At 38.8% G+C, this 16,734-nt stretch overlaps 1 protein-coding gene across 2 annotated transcripts; it reads right to left on the bottom strand.

Annotated features, from left to right (window-relative positions):
- Nucleotides 1-924: 924 nt before the first annotated feature.
- On the bottom strand, nt 925-15,026 carry enc3 (ectodermal-neural cortex 3). 2 transcript variants are annotated; one of them, XM_046857532.1, is made up of 3 exons: nt 14,794-15,026; nt 11,744-13,543; nt 925-2,259 (listed from the first exon to the last, which is right to left on the bottom strand). In XM_046857532.1, exon 2 carries the CDS (start codon nt 13,528-13,530, stop codon nt 11,761-11,763), a length of 1,770 nt encoding a protein of 589 aa, XP_046713488.1. In that variant the 5' UTR covers nt 13,531-13,543; nt 14,794-15,026; the 3' UTR covers nt 925-2,259; nt 11,744-11,760. The 2 variants fall into 2 exon arrangements, with proteins under 2 accessions (XP_046713488.1, XP_046713489.1); XM_046857533.1 differs by having other exon boundaries at nt 11,744-13,538; nt 14,795-15,026.
- Nucleotides 15,027-16,734: the final 1,708 nt, after the last annotated feature.

Raw genomic sequence — 16,734 nt, 5'->3', positions numbered from 1 at the left:
CTCTTTTCTTCACTTCTCTAACACACTCTCCATTACTTTGCACTGTTGACCCCATGTATCTGAACTCCTCCACCTTCTCCACCTCTTCTCCCTGCAACCGCACCACTCCACTGTCCTCCCTCTCATTCACACACATGTACTCTGTCTTGCTCCTGCTGACTTTCATTCCCCTTCTCTCCAGCGCGTACCTCCACCTCTCCAGGCTCTTCTCAACCTGCTCCCTACTCTCACCACAAATAACAATATCATCCGCAAACATCATAGTCCAGGGAGACCCCTGTCAGACCTCAGAGTGCTTAGAGCTCTATAGCAGGCTACTCATATCTTCATAGAGTTTATTTTGTGCACATAAGAACTGTCACCACATCCAATGACATCCTGCCTCCGAATTTTTTGATAATTTGGGGAAAAACCACATATGGCTGGAAAAGAAGGTGTCCCAATACTTTACTGACCCAAATGCTATGGCTAAACTAAAAATATTGGCACCGTTGCATAACCACTGGTCATATTTTTTTTATAAACAGAAACACATTCACATTAATCTTTAACATCAATTTTTTCCAACCCTTTTTTTTTTTTATTTTAGCACTCTAGTCCTAAAATTTATAGGGTATTCCAGCAAGAACACTAACTAAACATGAGCATTTAGCTCGGAGTTATTCTTTTTTATACAACACCGATTTGTGCTGCTAAAGGGCGTGCTGAGTCAGCTCAATTAGGGAGTGTTAAAAAGCCCCGGAGTCAGTAAGTCACCACAACAGGATGTGATGGACATCTGAAGGAATCTGACAGCTGATGATGTCACACACACACACACACACACACACACACACACACACACACACACACACACACACACACACACACACACACACACACACACACACACACACACAGAGAGAACAAAAAATAACCAAGACAGTTTTTTTTTCCCCCAAAGACATCGCTTTACTAAGAAACAAGTTGCAACCAGTAACATTTATAAATATTAGAGTAAAAACAAACATTTTTAGAGAGAAGACGTTCACAAATATATCATTTCTAGTACAGTGCAGGTCAGGGCTGGGTGATACGGCAAAAAATATCACATCGCGATACTTAAATGTGGATTCTGACAGTTTCGGTAACAGCATTCCTTACAGCATATACACCAAGAAAATGTTTACAAGATACAAAAATTGTCTTTTAGGTTTTATTTCTATAGAAGCTTCATTTATTCGTTTTTATATCATGTGATGTGCTGAAGCCGTGGCTATAACCGATACTGATATTTTTACCCTTTCGCCCAGCTCTAGTGTGGATTTGATCTGAAATGACAGATCGGTGAAAATCGATTATTCTAACAGACAGTGTTTAACCATCAGCATTAAAAATAACATTAGAAGATGCATTAACACACACTATATATATATATATATATAATATATACTAAATCTGATAAAATACAATAGACTTGAAATCCTACAGAGAAAAGGGACAAATAATAATAAAAAAATTATAATAATAGTAGTAGATTTTTGCTAATTTTTTATCAAACAATTATTTAGTAGTAAAAACATTGTGAAAGTCGTTCTATTACAAATTAACCAAACGGTGGTGTGAAGAGGAGCCGTCATATGATTCATCAGGCTAATTAAACACCCAATATTTAGCAATACACGTTACATATACAACAGCCATGGTCATTTACTGTGTGTGTGTGTGTGTGTGTGTGTGTGTGTGTGTGTTGTGTATCCAGGAATTTATATCTCCCTTCTTAACAACTAAAAAAAAAGAGCCGCACAGGGCGCGCCACATTTAATACATCACTCATTTCCTTAGCCGGCGGACAGCGGCGTGTTTGTTCCTCGTCCTGATAAGCGTCTGTGTTGTTCCAGGCTAAATCCTGAACTGCAGAGTTTCTTAAACCTACATCTTACGAGGGGTTTCCTCATTTCCCTTTAGCATCTTATTCTCTAAATATCAAAACCCTCAGTGAAAATCAAAGGAAGTGAAAGAAGAGGGAATAAATGGAGGTGGAGCTTTGAGCTTGAATCAAAGGAGGAAAAAAAAAAAAAAAAAGTCCACTCCTGGTTTATCTCCTACATGCCAAACGCTGCTCTTCGTTTCCTTTCCTTTCTTGTGCTTTTCATTTATTCCTCGGCAGGCATCTGTCTTTATTTCTTTTTTCCATTCTTTCTTTCTGGCCCCCCACCCCCTGCATTCCTCAGGCAAAGAAAGGACAAATTCCCCTGCATTCCTCACGACACTGGACATCTAGAGACAAAAAAGAGAGAGGGAGAAAAGGAGAGATGTGTGTTAGTTAAGTTGTGTACTCTGAAAAGCTGTTGCATTCCTATAAAAAAAAAAAAAAAAAAAAAAATCCAGTGCATGTGACATAACCCAGAGCAGGTCACAATTCCTTTACACTCGATTTCCGTTTTATTTACAATCACAACGCTGTGGAATTCTGGATTCTGATTGGTCATGAGGTGTTGTTTAATAACAGTTTCTCTCATTTGGAGCAATTAATAATCCTTAATATTTGCTAACAAGTGCATTTTTCAAAACAATTAGTACAAACCCAATGGATTTCTTGCAAAAGCCTGTACTTTCACTTCAAAATCACCTCTCAAAAGTAAGTAGTTGTGCCAAACATTTCACTGCCATCAGAATAACTAAAATTTATTTATTTATGAATTCATTCAATTTATTTATATATTTTGTCATGTGTTTTGTTAGCAAACAGGATCGTCAAATGTTTAGTCATGTTGTCGGTATGATGGCACATTTCTTCTTTATGACGTCTATGAAATTCAACAGCACAAATGTACACATTACTGTATGTGGGATATTGATTGCTAGACACCAGACAGGATTCACACTTTTACTGTACTAGAGTTTGTTTGTTTCCTGGTTGTTCATCCATCTTCAGAAATTGTAATTGTATTCTGCTCTGTATACGTTCACCAATTGAAGGTTCACAAAATTCACCTTTGACCAGAGATAAGAAAAATACACACATCCTTCATTTAAGTAGAAGTACAGATACTAGGAAGTACTGCCTACACTTTTTCACGCAAGTTAAAGAGGTTTGGGCTCAGACATGTAAATAAGTAAAAAGTAGCCATTACTACTACCTGTTTTAGTGTCATTCTGGTAACTGGACCTTCCATCATATTTATATATATATTTATATAAAATAATTTTTCACCTAATGTATGTATCCAGGTTGAACAACCACCATATAGAATACAAGCAGAGAAAAGATGATGATGATCAGGTGATCAGGAATGTGCCTGTTCTTAGTCATGTTTACATCGCTGACTCCCTCTGTCTCATCCACGTTACCCCCAGACTTCACTTTAACCCCAGTTCACTTCGTCTCTTACACACCACAGTGTGCAATATCGACAGGGTTACTGGCGGCGCTATTTTGTATTTTGTGTATTTGTTTAGCACTGTCCTGTGTTGTCTTTGCACCGTTTGCACCAAATCGTCGTTGTTTCATTTTACTGTGTAATGCGTTAGTTATATATGGTTGAAAATGACAATAAAAGCTTCTTGACTTGAGACTTCTTGTTGCCTTCTGCTGTGCTCATTGTGAGCTTCGTAAACTATTGCTGCTATTTGCCAAACAGATTAAAACTAAAGTAACGAGCCCCGTTTGAAAATGTAAGAAGTAGAAAGTACAGATATTTCTGTAAAAAATGAAATGAGTGAAAGTAAAAAGTTGTCCGTAAAATAATTAATAAAGTTCTGATACAAAAAAAAATCTACTTAAGTACAATAACAAAGTATTTGTACTTTAAGACTTCCCACCTCTGCCTTTGACCTATTTTAGAGAACTAGTTAATTATTAGTTGATCTAATGCCATAAACTCGCCTTCATTAGTGACCTCGGTGAACTGGTTTAACCATTTTGCATTCAATGGCTTATGCAATGAACTGATGCCAAGATGTTTTTGGGGTTAAAACTATTCAGGTAAAACCAGTATAATATATTTTGATTAAAATGACAAACAGCTGATAATGTAGGAAGCAGTACACAATCAATGTGATGTACTTTATATGAAGATTGAACAAGTAGTTTTGAGAATTGCAACTCTGATCTGAGAAATGCTCCGAAGCAACTGAGAAAAAAAACGAATAGTATGTTCTTGTTTCTATAGCAACACCTTGTTCCTGGCGACTTGTACGGCAGATGCTCTGGATAAATAGATAAAAAAAATGAAAATAAAAAGTGTGTAATTGCTAATAGTGTCACTTTTTTAATGCAGGGAAAAATAGTTTATTAACTATAAGGGAGAGAAAATCAAACATATGCGTGCATGGAAACTGAATTTACAATATGGCTTTTGGAAGATGCTCTTATCCAGAGCGACTTACAGTTATCGCTTTATACAGCTGAGCATTTACGGGTGAAGGGCCTTGCTCAAGGGCCCAACAGTGGCAGCTTGTTTGTGCTGGGATCTGAACCGATCAGTAGTCCGACATTTTATCCTCTGTGCCACTAAAACAATAAAATACACTGAATGCTGTTTACAGCTGCAAACTAATTCATTTCTCTTGCCATTCTGCAACACTGAATATAACTATAAAGGATAAAAAGTAACAGCTTACTCGTATTTGTTTGCAAAATGTATAGAATTGTGGAATAAAGGAAACATTTTGGTTACACGCTGTTATTTTCTATAACGCTAGGACATATAGTGTTAGACAGGTTATGCTATATAAATGAGAATGTATTATTATGCCTAGTCAGAATGTGTTTAGGACTGATATCAGCAGCTTTGTTACAGCTCATGTTTCCGTTGACATTATATTGGGTTATTTGTATAATATATTACTTCATAATTATACTGCACGTATCCTCTATTGATTTCTGAGCATTTTGGCATTTGATACTCTTATACCCGAGGTGCTGTTAAAGAAAAGCGTTAATTAAACCACTCGTGTTCTTTCAGCGTATTCAGCAGTCGCGGAGCCCAGACAGCCTTAACACCCGACAGCTTCCCGTGGCACCAGCGGGAAACACGTAACCGCTCAAATGAGGCTTCATTAACTGAGCTGTCACGACCAGAGGCTATAATAAACCTGCAGAAGCTTCTAGAAGCCTGATCCCACTGCTAATGCCGCACCGCCTTATTATCTGTCTGCTCGTAAACAAGAGTTCAGACACAACGTTCATGCAAAAGCCACAGGAACCTTGCTTGTCTTCTATGTGATAGGATTGCACACAGACCCTTGAAATGGATATCATTGAATGTGGTCCGAAAGTTAGTCACTAAAAAAAAAAAATACAACAATCCCCTCTGCTGTGGCGAACATTCCATCAGGGAGACATTAAAGCAACAGTATTAAAGACGCAACAATGTCCAATTCTTGGACGAGGTGTGTGTCTTTTCTTCTGGTTCAAAACTATTGCCGTGATCTAATAGATAAATGTTAAAAGATATCAACTGTTTAGTCAAATGTGCTTTTCAAATCAGTTTGAGCAAAGATGATGCAACCTAATGTGATTCAGTGCAAACCTGTAAAAGTTTCACCATGTCCAATTACAAAACAATACTATAATTAAATAGAAGGGTGCATTAAATGCCATCAAGTCAAAGTACATTATGGACTTGGATTAAATAAGAATGGAAAATCGTTTCTTCTCTGTCTAATCTACTGTTAAAAGAAAATACATTATAGTATCAAAAGATAGTTGCAAATGCAGTTTTTACAGGTATTTTTCGTCAGTTGAATTGCCACAATTTTTAGAGACTGCAACAACCAGGCCACACCCACTTCTCCTTTACTGAGATTGAAACACACAAGCCACGCCTCCTTCTGAGACTCACACACAAACCACACCTCTTTCACTCAAACTTGCAGACCACACCTTCACTGAAACTTGCAGGCCACACCTCCTCCCACAGAAGCCAGTAAGGCCACACCTCCTCGATTTGATCTTAAACTTCCACTGGAGAAGACAACCGCAATTGCAAAAAAAAAACTCAGGTACCTCTGTCTGTTTATCTCTAAGGTTTTACAAGCAAAACAAGATGACTTTATTGATAAGCCGTGCTAAATTCCTCAAACAGGAGCTGCAAGTGCTATTTAAGTATCCTTTCCTCCACATGTTCAGATTATTTTAAGTGGCTGGATTCCACACACACCAGTAGTCTTAATTTAAGTAGCAATGTGGAACGAAACACAGCCACCATAGAAGTGCGTGCGCGCATGTGCGCACTCAGTGTGTAACCTTTAGCCCTATTTAGGGCCGAAATCCAGAGATTCCGGTTGTTCAGGTCATGGCTGTGAGCAAGAAGTCCTGTGAATGTGTGTGCTCATGTATTAGCATTTACTCATAACACACAATGTGAAGCTGTAGTTTCCCTGAAAAAGGCTGGTTGTATTTTCTGACACTAATTTCACACAGCAATTCACACAACAAACCCACAAGTCAAACTTTTTTTTTTTTTTACTTACACTGCTGGCTATGGATTTAATTTACAATAAAATAGTTTCAGAATTTAGCTAGCATTGCTTTGCTTGTCCATGCTAGTCTATGCTATCTACCACAACATATAAAACACTAGCTTTGATTACACCATTCTAGAAGCCCTAGTAATGCAATTTTCTACTATTATCTAGATAATTGCCTAATATTTTTTTCCGGCTGACAGATAAACCGTTTTAAACCACCGCGTATTCGAAACTTTATGATTCCTTATTATGCTGCCTTCCAGATGGGACCATCTGTGACCTAAAAAGACTTATTAACATACCAACACAGGCTCTCGGATTTCTATTTTATAAGATGATTTAGTAGTGACATACTGCATTGTCAATTATCAGAACACATCCGCATACTGAAATAAGGCGAACAAGCTCGGAGAGATTTCGTTAGTTGGAGCAGACCGTTGTTCTGTCACACCTCTCGGGTCTCAGGGGACACAGGGGTGTGGAGTGTGGACGTTTGCGTCAATAAACTCAATAAACCTCACGTAACGGCTGTCAGGCTGCTCATTTGAGCCGTGCTGATCACATCTGCTGCCCAACACACAAGCCATGCTGCATCATAATGAGCAGGTGTAATTACACCATGCAGGCGCTCGCATTCATCCGTCACTGTCATGGAGCTGCTTCATGAATTTGCATTAGCCTGGACAAGCCTGTTTAAATTGGCGTATGTCAGGAGCTCAGGGGCCGTACTGAGGTAAAACAATGGCTGTGGGAAAAAAGGCAGTCAGAGAAAAACGGGCAGAGGGAAAGAAAAAAAAAAGGATCCCTGTTTGAGGATGGAGTCAAGGGTGATTTTATTTTATAAATCATCATCTAAATGTCTAGTTATATAACATTCCTCATTTACAAAAAGTCTGGATGAGTGACTCACATGACTGAATGGCGATTCAGAGGCGCAGGATTATGTTTAACTATTAATTATTTGCTTCTGGCTTTTTTTACTAATTATAATATATATACACTAAATATATATATATATATATATATATATATATATATATATATATATATATATATATATATATATATATATATACACTAAATATTAAATTTACTTTAATAGATAGACAGATAGATAGATAGATAGATAGATAGATAGATAGATAGATAGATAGATAGATAGATAGATAGATAGATAGATAGACAGATATCTCTAGTAAGTGTTCTTAGGAATGACGTGAAGCCGTAAACAATTCTATTTACCATGCATTGTTGTCTATTAACCGGACACTTTAGCTGCTAAGCGACATAGGTAAAGATTTGGATATTCTATGTACAGAACAGGGGTTACTAAGGATACGGGTTCTCTGTTCATGACAACACGATATCTTCCCCCTCGAGCATTCTGGCCACATGACAAAATTATTTTATTACTTAAAAAATTCACTTGGTGAAATTTGAATGTAAGCGTTTAAAGAATTCTGGTTTTGACAGTTCCTCGACCTCAGCTACATCACTCCAGTTCATAACTGATCTCAAATAGAGATGTGTGAGGGGCTGTTTTTTCCCCACTTTTTTCAAACCACATTGATGTGATTTTTATTTGCTTCCACTATAAACAAACTATTTGTCTAATTTAAACCACTGTGACTATGACCATGTACTTACTAAGGATGAATGAATGCTCCATACAACGTGTGTCCAGGTAAAAACCTGCTTGTAAGAGAGAATCCCAGTCCTAATCTTCACTTCTAATGTCAACATGAATAATCTTTCTGGCAAATTAATCTTTTTTAAAAAAGTCTACATATTTGAATATATCCCAAATGTAAAAATATGGACTGTGTAATTGTGATTAATTGTGGCAGGTGATTTTTGACTGGTAGCCAAATGTGTCTTTTTTTTCCTGGCAGAGGCACGACGGGAGTAAAATATTTATTCAAATCAGTTTGTGCTTTAGCCTTAGGCTCAGGACACCCTGTGTGTGTGTGTGTGTGTGCGCAGTCTGTGCACAGATGTGAGAATAAAAGCTCTCTTTCACTTGTCTTTCTCGGGTGGCTTAAAAAAAGGGCATTAATAAAACATAAGTACTGAATAAGTGCTCTGAGCGGGACAGCAGCTGAAATGAGCCACGTGACCTTTGACCCGGTTCAGGTGTGCCGCACAACAAACAGACGGCTTCTTTTATAACCCTGCTTTTCCTCATACTTCTTTTTCCATCCTGGTTTAAAAGGCCTGATGAGGCTTTGTCTTTAAACACTGACTCTGACTAAAATTCAGGTAATTACTGCTGCTGATAATAATGAAGTTGCAAAGTTAGTCAGCTAACTACATGTGAGAACTTGAGTAAATGATTTACATAAGGGGAAAAAAAAACAACAACTATATAGCACAAAAGTATTGGGACACATGACTATTACAGACGTGTGGTTCTTTGCCAGAATGTTACCACAAAGTTAGAGACACAATTGTATAGGATTTCTGTGGACATGGAAATTTACATTTACTTGAACTAGGAGATCCAAACATGTTCCAGCATGACAATGCTCTTGTGCACAAAGCCAGCTCCATGAAGATATGGTTTATATGGGTTGGGGTGGAAGATCTACTGCTATAAAGCCCTGACCTCAACCCTATCGAACACCTTTGGGATGAATTGAAACTCCAACTAGAAGAGTGGAGGTTATCAATGGTATTTGTCTTAATGAACTTTTAATTCACTTTTAATCTGGTTAATTCATTTTACAATAAATAGTTCTGTTTGTAAATCTGTAAATACTACCTGTAAAATGTGCCGTTTGTTTTACACTAGGATAACCTCCATTATAAGGCTAGGAATGTTTCATGCCCCGCTAGGAACTTGTTCATGTTTACATCTTGGTTGACTGGAACATGTGTGAAGATACACTTACGAGAATTTTAAATATGTACACACTTTATGAAACAGGTATGATATTTCCAGCTAACATGAACAGACCTGTTTACACTTGAAGGAGAGTTGTTTTTTTTTCTCTCAAGCTGACAGCATTGGGAGCATAAGGTATTTTTAGTTCTTAGCTTCTGGCCAGAGTAAAAATATAGTTTCTTCCTCCCTCAGCCTGCGTGCCTTTCTGCTTTGGTGTAAGTATGATGTGCAAAAAAATCAACACCGAATTGGCAAACATTAAAGCAACAGAGCAAAAAAAAAAAAAAATAAATAAAAAAAAAAAACCATCTGCAGGCTTGCGGATTTCGAGGCCCTTTCGGTACATCTCCACCCCGTCCATCTGTTTCCAGCTGAGGGACAAAAGACAGCGCGAGGGCTCGGTATGAAGTGCGTGAGCGTGCACTGCAGAAAGGGCAGCTCTGAAAGCTGCAGATATATAGACAATTTTGTAAACTTCCTGTAAGAAGTGGATTTCCCGAACAGAAGTGCAAGTAAAATGAATAGTAAATAGTCAGAAAGATGAAAAGTGTACACTTTCCATAAAAAGTTGATACTAGGACAACAATCTGCTACCATGTTTCTGAGGTTTTATTGTTAAGCAAATGGCTGCTTTTTGGGTGCATTTCGGTTTCGACGCCTTCTGGTGAACTCGCACCGATTTAGAGCGTCTTAAACCTTTAACAAGAATTCCAATGGGCAATGTATAACTGTGTCAGTGAGACAGTTTGGAAAGTGATGGCACATGTTGGGCCAGCTATAATTACCATATATTTTGAACAAAGCACTAGCAAGTGACACTGGTCAGCATGTAGATCCAGTGTGGATATACTATCAGTTGGGTGGGATTTGTTTGTCATTTTTAGTTGGGTTTTTTTGTTGTTTATTTCTTACCTTTATCCAGAGCAACAATTCTCTCACTTATACAACTAAGCAGCTGAGGTTTCCACTGAGCAACTGTTTCCCCCTTCAGACTAGCTTTCTAAAAGTACTAACTAGCAAGCTATTACAATAGCTGTACATGTTTCAATTGTATATATAAAACTGTACCATGTATACTCACCAGAGAGATGATCTCTGCCAAGCTTTATTTCTCTTTAAAACATCTTTTTTAACCACTAAATAATTGACTAGATGTTGTATATAGCGGGGAACTAAAGAAACTTTGGCCCACCCGCACCATAGGATTGGTCAAAGGGAACCATTCTAACCATTTAATCTCCGAAATTTGTATAAAATCGCGAAACTTGTAGATAGGAAAAAAAAAAAACCCAAAACGTTGTCGTTTGGTCACGTTCTAGCGTTAACGTACAATAATGCGCTTCTGATACATTAGTGCCAAAGGAAACGTTCGTCAAAACGGAAGTGCCGAGTGTGACGCACAGCTCACTTACATAAAAAAAAAAAAAATAAATTGCGCAAGTGGTGCATCCAGCCTTTCCACAGAAGCTCGAGCTTTGTTTACACAAAATAAGATCTTTATCTATACTAGACGGAATAAAGACTAAGATCTCAGCCTGAAAAACCTGTTCCGTAACTGATACCATTCTGACATTCTCTTTCCCATAAAACAACCCACCGTAAAAACTACTACTTTACACGAATACTAGGAAAAGGCAACTAGCTCAGACCTCCTGCTCAGACACATTCTTGTGAGTGAAAATCTTTTTACCCAGAACCCTTTTAAGTGGCAATAAGTTTCAACCTAAGACACAAAAGCAGTCCACACTGAAAGTCCTGTTCTGACAGATGATTTCACTTTCTTGAATCCACTTCTAGGTAAACATGCTAATTCGAGCTGCTCTAGTTGACAGGCTTTGCATTTCAAAGGCGAACCGGCAGCTGTTCTCACCCGTACTGTGATTTCAACGACTTCCTGTTATAGCGGAACCTTATTTGGGGCTTCTTGTGCAGGCATTTGTTCGTGTTTGTTTTCTCTCCTGAGCGAGTTTGTTCAGGATGTTTCTACATGTTAATGAAGCACTGTACTTAATTTAGGCAGAGATCCTTGGCTTGTGTGGAGGGAATTATAAGAGCAAATTGGAACAAAATGCGGAATGCGTTGCTCAAAAAGCACATACCATACTTATGACCAGGTGTCCACAAACTTTTGGCAATATAGTGTATATTTCCTGTGTTTTACATTATGATGAGAAGGGCAGCAAGCATGGGCCTGAGCTTTACTCTGTTGTTGCTGACTGAAGTCTCTGCCCTGTAATTAGCCCCTTTTTCATTTCTTTCAGGTGCTATTAACTGAGTTCTCTTCTTTATTTGACACCAAACAGCACTCATTAGTGCTCGGAATCCTTCATTATCCAGCCCTTTTTTTTACTTGATATACATCAAAAATAAAAACTGATGGTGTGAAAATTGACTTCTACTTACCAAACCGGCTGTGACATTCAAGATGGCAGATATCTCCAGGTGCTCACGAATGCTGTGGGAATGAGGGAATAGGGAATGCTAGTAACGCTGTCCCAAGAGTCAGTCGAGGGGTCGTAACAGTCCAGCGTTTTGCACCTCTGAGCACCGCAATAACCGCCCACCACATAGAGTCGGTTCCCCGAGGCGACCGCGTGGCAGCTGATCCTTTTGGCTGTGACGTCGACGAATTTAGTCCACTGGTACGTTTCGCTGTTGAACCGATACGCCGAGCCTGCAGAGAACTCTGTGTCTCCGCCTATGACGATGATGTGATTGCCAACGGCCGCTGCCGCCGTGTAACGCCAAAGCTGAGGGCAAGTAGCCGGCACCGTCCATCTGTTCTCGCAGGGGTCAAAACATTGCACCTTGGGGTACTTGTCCCTGTTGATGCTGGTTCCACCGAAAGCAAAGAGCTTGTTTTTGGCTCCTACGACGGCGGCGTTGCTCACGCCCTCCCGAAGAGGGGCAACTAGAGTCCATTTGTTGGACTGCGGGTTGTACTGTTCCACCTGTTTAAGTGAGACTGACGGAGAAGCAGGAAACGAGCCTGATAGAGAAGTGTGGCCTCCCACAACATAGAGGACCTGGTCCAATTCGGCAGAACCATGTCCGAATCTGGCTACAAACATTTGAGCAGCCTTGGACCACTCGTCATGTAAGGTATCGTAGACCCAGACATCTTTGGATGCACCATTTTCAGAGCCTCGTCCCCCTGTGACGTAAACTTTACAGCCAATAGCACAGGCGCTGCACTCTTTCCGAGGGCTGGGAAGGTCAGTTTTGGGCATGATCTCCTTCGTTTTGTGGTCGATCATGTACACTTTATCACACATAAAAGTCTGGCCTCCAAGGAGCAGCAGGGCCTGGCTGACTTTCCGGGGTCGAGCACAGAAACCAGTGACTACGCCGTCATTCTGGAGGATCTTCATCTTGCATCGTATGGCATCTTCGACAATCTCTCGACACACTTTATCCCCCATGATGAGCTCTTCAGAGACAACATTTTTGAGCAAGTAGATCTCAGGAAGAAGAGCTAAACGGACACAGCGCAAGAGTTCAGGCAAGTCGGAGAGTCTCCTTACAATATTAGCTCTCACCCAGTCTATAACTGCCTCGTACACAACACTCTCGTCCTCCACTTCCAGCTCCTCGCTGAAGATCAGCTCCTGAACTTGATCTTTTGGAAGGTTCAGGAAGTCCTCTGTCCGGTAAAGAGTGGCGAAATTTGCCAAGCACATTCGCCAAGAGAGCTCGTAAAGCCTTTGGCATTGATGCGCATCAGAGAGGAGCATCATCCCGAGGCAGTTCGAAGGGTGCAGGTTCTTCTCAAGGAACTCTGCAGAGGCATCTCGGATGTCATGGAACTGCAGCATGTCTCCGGCCTCAAGCAACGACTCCGCATTCTCCTCGTTGATAATAATGCGGGCGGAGTATGCATAGTCCAACAGAAGCTCTAATACTTCCGGGTGCAACGAGTCGTGGAAGTTGACTTCCGTGTCTCGAGACTCCTTGAGTCCGCCGTTAAACATAGCTTCAAAGTAGCGGCTGCAGGAGGCCAGGACGGCCCGATGACACGGGAAAGCTCGTTTTCCGGCCTGGAGCACGACGTCTGTGAAGACGCATCGTTTGCGCAGAAGGTTTAGTTGAGTAAGCAGACTGTCCGCATGAGATGTTTTGTGGAACAGGTGGATGTTCATGGAGCCGGAGCTTGATCTGGATTTGCGGTTTTCGTGGCTACTCACTGACATCTTTGACTAAAATCTAAAACAAACAAACAAAAGAGTAAACAGGACAGCAACACATTCCATTGATACATAGATTATATCTTTATTTAGAAACTGGAAATGGACTGTTGATCAGCATGTGCAATTAATAGGTTATACCAGAGGTTCTCAAACAAAGACCATGGGGTAGAGTCAAGTGTATATTAACTGTAAAATTATATTCATTATTAAAGCCTACTTAAATATGTTTTATAAAATAAAATACAAAAAAGTGTCCTGAGCAGGTCAGTGGAATGTATTTTACAGTTAAACCAACCTCTATATTTATACAATACACCAGGATGTGCAACAGGAACAAGATAATTTTTAGACAACAGACAGTTCAACATATTTTTTCCAATTTGAAAGATCAGTTTTTAAGCAGAATTCATGGTTGATAGATTGTATGGCTGGGAGGCAGCAGAAGAACAGCTTTTACACTGTTATAGTTTGGATCAATTTGAAGGCAGGATCAGCTTTTTCTCCTGGCATGAGGAAATCCTAGAAGTTCTTAAACATTACCCACCTGTTGTGAAATATACTTGACTTTAACGCTTATCTCAGGTGGAAAGTTTGAAGCTTCAGGTGCAAATGTAGCAAAAATAAAACTGAACTGGAGTGTGATCCAGCATACTTTTGCATTGAAGACTAACCGCAAAATAATTGGGTGTGTGCACCTGCAATTACACACACACACACACACACACACACACCTTGTCTTTCTATCTTTGTGAGGACTTTTCTTTAGCAGTTATTAATGCAGTTAATACCATGCATGCACTAAAATCTAACATTAAGGAAACTTTTAGGGTTCCTTAAAGTTAAATGTATATGTTATAATAATAATAATAATAATAATAATAATAATAATAATAATAATAATAATAAATTGTACATTTAATGGAGACTAACAAAATGTCCCCACAATGTCAAAATGATCAGAAATCACACATACATACATACATACATACATACATACATACATACATACATACATACATACATACATAGGTCCCTTATCCAGTTAGTTTGTGTTTATTATTTTAGGATCATGATTCATTCATTGCTGGTGTCATCATAATCAAGAAATAATATAAATATATATACGTTGAGAGATCAGCTGAAAAAGACTAACACAACCCTGTCCTTAACACACACACACACACACACACACACACACACACACACACACACACACACACACACACACACGTACGCGCTGAACTTTTCCCTATCACACGCTCTTACCTGTTTCTTTTCTTCCTGTTGCAGTTCAATTCGGTTACTGTCGCGGTTTAGAAAGTGTTCACTGGCTTGGAGTGCTGCTTTCAGTTACCATGACGTTCCCCGGTGTGGAAGGAGAAGAAGGAGAAGGCGAAGGAGAAGGAGAAGCAGAGGAAAATCAGAAGACACGTTTTCTTTCTCAGCTGTAGAAGAGTCAGTATGAGTTTCTCCTCTCGCACAGCTGTGTTCCTCCGAGAGCGCCTCCCCTAACCCCTCCCCTCGATGAATATGCAAATATTTAGCCAATCACAAGAGAGAAGCCGTGGATTCGATCACAATGACCACAGGATTAATATTGTATTATTGTTGATTGAATTTCCGTTTTCAGAATAGATAGATAGATAGATAGATAGATAGATAGATAGATAGATAGATAGATAGATAGATAGATAGATAGATAGATAGATTCTATTAAACAGATACAGTCACGTGGCGAGATAGATAGATAGATAGATAGATAGATAGATAGATAGATAGATAGATAGATAGATAGATAGATAGATTCTATTAAACAGATACAGTCACGTGGCGAGATAGATAGATAGATAGATAGATAGATAGATAGATAGATAGATAGATAGATAGATAGATAGATAGATTCTATTAAACAGATACAGTCACGTGGCGAGAGAGAGAGAGAGAGAGATAGATAGATAGATAGATAGATAGATTCTATTAAACAGATACAGTCACGTGGTGAGAGAGAGAGAGAGAGAGATAGATAGATAGATAGATAGATAGATAGATAGATAGATAGATAGATAGATAGATAGATAGATAGATAGATTCTATTAAACAGATACAGTCACGTGGCGAGAGATATAGATAGATAGATAGATAGATAGATAGATAGATAGATAGATAGATAGATAGATAGATAGATAGATAGATTCTATTAAACAGATACAGTCACGTGGCGAGAGAGAGAGAGAGAGAGATAGATAGATAGATAGATAGATAGATAGATAGATAGATAGATAGATAGATAGATAGATTCTATTAAACAGATACAGTCACGTGGCGAGAGAGAGAGAGAGAGAGAGATAGATAGATAGATAGATAGATAGATAGATAGATAGATAGATAGAATCTATTAAACAGATACAGTCACGTGAGAGAGAGAGAGAGAGAGAGAGAGAGAGAGAGAGGCGGAATAAATAAATAGATAGATAGATAGATAGATAGATAGATAGATAGATAGATAGATAGATAGATAGATAGATAGATAGATAGAATCTATTAAACAGATACAGTCATGTGGAAAGAGAGAGAGAGAGAGAGAGAGAGAGAGAGAGAGAGAGAGCAGAATAAATAGATAGATAGATAGATAGATAGATAGATAGATAGATAGATAGATAGATAGATAGATAGATAGATAGATAGAATCTATTAAACAGATACAGTCACGTGGTGAGAGAGAGAGAGAGAGAGAGAGATAGATAGATAGATAGATAGATAGATAGATAGATAGATAGATAGATAGATAGATAGATAGATTCTATTAAACAGATACAGTCACGTGGCGAGAGATATAGATAGATAGATAGATAGATAGATAGATAGATAGATAGATAGATAGATAGATAGATAGATAGATAGATTCTATTAAACAGATACAGTCACGTGGCGAGAGAGAGAGAGAGAGAGATAGATAGATAGATAGATAGATAGATAGATAGATAGATAGATAGATAGATAGATTCTATTAAACAGATACAGTCACGTGGCGAGAGAGAGAGAGAGAGAGAGAGAGAGAGAGATAGATAGATAGATAGATAGATAGATAGATAGATAGATAGAATCTATTAAACAGATATGGTCATGTGGAGAGAGAGAGAGAGAGAGAGAGAGAGAGAGAGAGAGCGGAATAAATAGATAGATAGATAGATAGATAGATAGATAGAT

The sequence above is a fragment of the Silurus meridionalis genome, chromosome 9, assembly GCF_014805685.1.
Source record: "Silurus meridionalis isolate SWU-2019-XX chromosome 9, ASM1480568v1, whole genome shotgun sequence".
In the NCBI taxonomy this organism is placed as follows: Eukaryota; Metazoa; Chordata; class Actinopteri; order Siluriformes; family Siluridae; genus Silurus; species Silurus meridionalis.
This window is presented reverse-complemented; position numbering and strand designations above follow the sequence as displayed.

Bases quoted from the DNA above. Each gene is read 5' to 3' on its own strand.
- enc3 (XM_046857532.1), bottom strand. From the start codon at position 13,530: ATGTCAGTGAGTAGCCACGAAAACCGCAAATCCAGATCAAGCTCCGGC.